The 6,000-nt window shown below is 36.9% G+C and overlaps 1 protein-coding gene across 8 annotated transcripts in view; it reads right to left on the bottom strand.

Annotated features, from left to right (window-relative positions):
• LOC132975902 (stromal membrane-associated protein 1-like) overlaps window positions 1-5,505 on the bottom strand; it is a 97,639-nt gene extending 92,134 nt beyond the window's left edge. For all 8 annotated transcript variants that reach the window (XM_061040773.1, XM_061040768.1, XM_061040766.1 and 5 more), the window contains exon 1: window positions 5,227-5,505. In XM_061040773.1, the coding sequence (XP_060896756.1) occupies window positions 5,227-5,344 (118 nt within the window). In that variant the 5' untranslated portion in view covers window positions 5,345-5,505. The remainder of the gene's footprint in view (window positions 1-5,226) is intronic.
• Between the last annotated feature and the right edge of the window lie 495 nt (window positions 5,506-6,000).

The raw sequence follows: 6,000 nt of genomic DNA, 5'->3' as shown, positions 1-6,000 counted from the left end.
ATACTGCAAAGAAATGTTGGCTACTTGAAATTTAAATAAAAGGAGGGCAATAGCCAGCAAAGCAATCGCAACATTAATCACAACACAGGGAGAAGGTGCAGCTGTTTGTTTCACACCAGAGTGAACAGAATGTCCAACAAGGAGGTGTGTCCTTGGGCAAGACATTTAACCTCAACCTCCCACTGCTTCGTCAACACCGTGTGAATGTGTGTGAATGTGGCCTGCAGTGTAAAAAAGCTTTGAGGTGTTAGAAGACTAGAAAAGTGCTACACAAGCTCAATCCATTCACCATTTCCACTGATCGGTCACATGAAGTTCAAACTTCATTTTTGTGACAGTACTTTGTTATGAATTGGCACTGTGCAAATAAAGATGGATTGATTGCATGGATTAATATGTCACATCCTTCATTCTCTACTACTAATATATATGGCCTTTCTTTTCTGAAAGAGTCCTTTGGAAACATTAAATAAAATATAGAGAGTAAAACCTCAGTGACAAACACAACTCTTTCTTTCCATTGAAGTCTCATAAGAAGCTGTCTCTACAGGTGTTCACTGGTTGGTATCATCTTGGGACTTATGAGGCGTTGTCACATCATCTTGATAATGTTTGGATATAAATAGCCGAGACAGAGCCTCCGTGACTCAGGGGACACGGCTGCATGCTGCTGCTTTATGACTAAAGCAAACCTGCCTCAGGCTGCATGCAGCAGCAGCAGCAGCAGCACTGACTGGAAGACCTTTGGTGATGCTGCTTTCAGCTGTTACGCTCCGAGACTGTGGAACAACATTCCTGAGGGTCTGAGAGGAGCCCAGAATATTGACATTTTTAAACGCAGTCCTAACACTCATTTATTCAGTCTGGCTTTTATATAGTGCTTTATATCAATTCAAATCTTAACATTACTGTATTGTCTTTTTATCCTACTACAATTTTAAATATTTTCCTCTTATGTATTTATTTTAATATCTTGTTGCTTTTATCTGTCGTATTTTATTTTATTTTATTTTTATACATATTTGTAATTCTTATTGGTGTGCATTAGTCTCTCAATGATTTTATAAACTACTTTTTGTCAACAACTTTTCTGCACTCTTGTTAAGCACTTTGAACTGCAATTTAATTTGTCTGAAAGGTGCTATATGAATAAAGCTTGATTGATTGATTGACTGATTGATTGATTGATTGATTGATTGATTGATTGATTGATTGATTGATTGATTGATTGATTGATTGATTGATTGACTGATTGATTGATTGAAGACACATCATCAGACTAACACTTCAGTTAAAATACAGAAATGTATGCTTTGATCATTGATAGTCTTACAAAGAACCAGTGCAGACAGGGTTTCAAACTTAAGTCAGAGACTTTAGAACTGATGTCTTTACACTCATAAACAACGTGAGCTTTTAGGTGTGTTGCAGACTTCAGATTTACTCGACATTAGCTTAGCTGAAATGAGACCGTACGGGTAAAAACAACGAGAACTTTCCTGTCAGCTGTAACACTTCAGAAAGATTTATGGGCACAATGGTCTACAGCTGCTGCAAAATCATTTCACATGACACTCCCATGTGAGTTGATTTAAAGGGGGGGGGGGGGGGGGGCATAAATACCCGAAGAAATTTCTGCATACCCTTAAAATCCCTGAACAACGGGCAAAAACCCAACCAACTGAGGATACTGCTGTGTTAGACAAAGACAAACAGTTTCATCCCAGGAGCCATAGCAGCCTTCAACCAGTACTCCAAATGACCCCCATAAGGTTTAGTCTTGACAGACCCTACTTGCTGTTGAAGTAGACATACTGTAAGACCAGGTGCAATCTAAATCTTGTTGTACCCTGTACGAAGACAACCAAGATGACTTTTCTTCTTCTTCTATAGATGTCTTTCCCCCCTCGTAAAGATGAAGGGCTAACCAACTCAAACATATTGGACAGCTAAAAGCTAATAGCCAATTTCTTAATGGAAATACATCAATGATAAAGTATTAGGTCACCGAATGAGCACAAAGATGATTTTGCTTTAAGTAAATGGAATTAAATATCATATTATCAGTTAACTAACAGATCAGTTGTTGGTGAATATTTGAATCTAAAATGTTTTTTCATTAATGCACTGATGAAAAAACATACGTCAGCTGAGCTAAAGGTGAGGATGAAATATCGGCATAAAACATTCAGCTGCGATTATTTCCAAAGCAATAATGTTACACTCAGGTTGTTTGCCAGGACTTCAAGCTTCCACAAACCTTAAAGAGAATGGTTAATAGACACACAAAGACTCTGAATCCATGTCAGGCTTTTTGAAAATACAAGTTTTAAAAGTTAGACATATCTCCTGCTGTCTCTCACACATGTCTGCAAACGTCTAGAAGCTGAAATTTTATGCACATAAGAACAGCCAAGCTTGATCTTCTAAAAGCAGGATCATTTTGTGTGATAGGCCGGATCACAACATGACACTGCCTGCACTGATGAGGAAGTGAAGCCTATTTCGATCTTTGTTTTGTTCTTTTGCAACACTGGAGATAAAAGATAAACAAGTCAAGATCTCTCCTGCAAATGATACATCAACACTGAAAACTGAGTGAATCAAATCTATGGATGCATTAGGGCTTCTGCACTTTCATAACAGGTACCACTAAAGGTTTATTAAGAAAAGCTTTTAACATAAAACATCAATCACTCTCCCCAGTATGAAATTCATAATGTATTTAGTGAGCCATGGAGACCGAACATCTGACAATACAGGAAAACAGATGCTAAAATAAGACTGAATATTAAGAAATACAACATTTACTTGACTGAGTTATTTGATGATTGATAAATATAAATTATTGGCATAATAATAAAATAAAAAATGATCAGAGGAAGAAAATAACAACCCTCAAAACCATCATGGTGAAGAACATAAACTCTATTGGTGAAATGTAAAATGTATCTTCCTTTGCTCCAATGTGTATAGTATTGAATGTTACAGCTCGTGATCGTGGAAAGAGTAGACTTTTCAATTAAACGCGTTTATTATATAAATTAATTTAAAAACTTTTTTTTTATGTAATGCTAAGTTACTTTTGTTCTCTATATATTGCAAAACTGTTGATTTTAATGTTTAAATATGTTTCTTCTCTTTACCTGCAGCTATAAGACAAGAAACATGAAAAGCTGTTCAGATCAACATCAAGGAGAAGGATTTTTTTCTTTTTATCAAACCTTGTAGTACATCTAAAAAGAGATGCAGCATCAGAAGCAGGCAGAAGGAAATCATTATCAAACCTGCTGTGTTTGCAGAGGGAGGTCTGGCACTACAGATTACGCTTGTCAGATGGCAGCATTGACACGATGATGACGCAAAAGGCATTTCATCTCAGTCATAGGTAGCCCCGACACGAGCCGTTCAAACTCCACTCAAAAATCTGGGAATTTCATGTTTCCATACAAAAATACAACAAGGTTAAGTCAACAGAAAAGATCCCAGACAAACTACTAGATCTATCGTGCAAAACATAATAACGTTCATTTGTCGTTTTAGTTTAATGCCGCTAGTCACTGGGAATTTGTAAGGCATGCAAATAGTAAAAGATTGCACTTTAATGGGACGCATTGATTTTTGGCGTATTGGATGTATGCCGAATTAAAGATAATTTTCTAATTCTTAATGGGACACCTTCAATCAAACTGTCTTTCAGAGTCTGTACAAGACAGAATTCAACTTTTAGATTTGTGAACGGAGTTTGGTGATGGCTCTGCTCTGCCCGAGGGGATCGCGAGGCAGAGCTTTTAGGTGTTGGCTGCAGCTGCATCCAACCTACAGTCAGTGATGGTGACATGTTTCTTATGCGGGACAATCAGCGAGCACACTACACCTCTACTTTAATGTTGCCTTCCCAGGACACACGCGTTTTCCGCTCATTAATAATAAAACAGTCAAGGACATGACATCGATACTGTCGGGCAAAGAGCTGCGTCAAGTCCCCAGCAGCCGTGACACAAAACACGGAAATACAGGATATTGCATTTCAAGATAAGAGCGGATAACCTTCATTCAGTTTAACATTTTGAAAGCATAATATTTCATGCAATGCAAAGTGAGAAATATTAAAACCTTTAAGAGTGATAAGAAGGAAATTTAAAAAAAAAAACTATGCTATGAAAACATCTTACATGAACAAACAAAAAACAATATAGAGAATCAATGTGATGCATTTATTGAGAGTCAACTGAGGTCATGAAGTCTACAATTCTTACAATCAAATTATTTTTATACCATATATGGTAATTCTTTTGGTTGTATCTTCTGCCTCAAATGTATTTCTCTCCTTTGTCTATTTATCATTGTGCCCATCTTAAGTTTATACACATTTTTAGTGAATGTGTCATATTTGCAGCTTTTCTTACTTTCAAATCAAATAATATTCCAAATATTTTACCACATTATATCACATTCTTATTATCATAAATAATATCTATTTTTGTTGAAGCGTGAGTAGTTATTGAATATTTCATTATGCTTCCATTCTTATATACATTTCTCTGTTTATTATCTGCAGCATAAGACCAAGGTTATTGATGAAGGCCCATGTTTTCTTATTATAACAACGACAGTAAACTTTACTATTTCTAGTTTATTCTGGTTTATTAATTTAGCCTTCTATTATACATAGACATTGTAGAATTGCTTTTAGAGATATGGATTTCATGCTAAGCTTCCCTGGGGCCCTTTGGAGGTGCTTAACAATTTTGAAGTCCTATAACAATCATAGTATTTGTAATATTTAATATTAATGGTGAAAAACAGTTTGGAAATAAATCAAATCATGATTCTACTAGTAGTTGTTAACATCCCTAACGAGAGGGATTTTATTTTGAAGGCTAATAGCGGATGTTACATATGTGTTGCTGTGTGTTTGACAAATGTCGCTCAATATTATATACTTAGGATTATTTATAACTGGACAAGGATTTTCTGGTTAACATTGAAAATCAAAAAATGAACTAAAATTAAAAAGTAATTAAATTAAAACGGATGACACACTGCGGTTACCAGGCAACAAGGAATGTGAGCATAGCAACGCCTAAAACTCCCTTCAAAATAACATTACATTATGAGGCTAGCTTTAGCAAAGCGTTAGCTGCCAAGTTCCTCATCATCATGTAATCTACCGGTGAACACAGAACCGACATGCGGGTTTACACAAACGACTGTCGGGCTTACCTTTTGCCTCACAGTCAGCACAGTACTTGTTGTCGTCCTCCCTCAGCAGTTTAGACAGAATGGCCTGATGCTGCTCATTCAGTTTCTGGGCTTTTTCTCTCTCTGACCGCGTCGTCATCTTGCCCACTGTTTGTAGTTTAAAGTGCTGTTCGTATGAAGCCGATAAAGACAACGGAGGGCTCAGTTTGTGTTACAAAGGGTGGGACATTCCCGTGAAGCTGCACTGTGTTCAGTTAGCTTGCAACCTGCTAACAAGGTAATATCATCATCCCTGCTGCCTTCAAGACCGTCGGAAATGACAGCGCCGTACATGACTCAGAATAAAGCTTTACTTGTGAGGAATGTTGGGGCATAAAACAGCATACAGGAAGACATTTAGCTAAAACATGTGTGGCAAGCTAACAACAATAAGGAGAAATAGCAGTTGTGAATTACGTATTGGTTTTGATTTGGACCAATATTAAAACTCCATTAACAAAATAAATCACGCAGAATGTAATGTTCAGGTTATTAATGCTGTCATAATGTTGATTGGCCATCAGAGTGCACTGACTCCATGGTTAGTTTTTCCTTTCCTGAGTGATGAGTTTGAGGATACACAAAGACCACAAATTGAACTTGAGGCTGGGATTTTATTAAGCTGAATGAATGTGTAGTTTGAACAGGGATAGGCTAGTCCTCCTCTTTTGGAGCTCCTCATCTGGAAATCCACCACTACCTCATGTAGGTTACTTAGAGTGACATGTCAATCATAGATACGGTTCCCCCTAAAGT

The sequence above is a fragment of the Labrus mixtus genome, chromosome 6, assembly GCF_963584025.1.
Source record: "Labrus mixtus chromosome 6, fLabMix1.1, whole genome shotgun sequence".
In the NCBI taxonomy this organism is placed as follows: Eukaryota; Metazoa; Chordata; class Actinopteri; order Labriformes; family Labridae; genus Labrus; species Labrus mixtus.
Note: the sequence above shows the minus strand (reverse complement) of the source record. Positions and strands in the feature narration are given on the sequence as shown.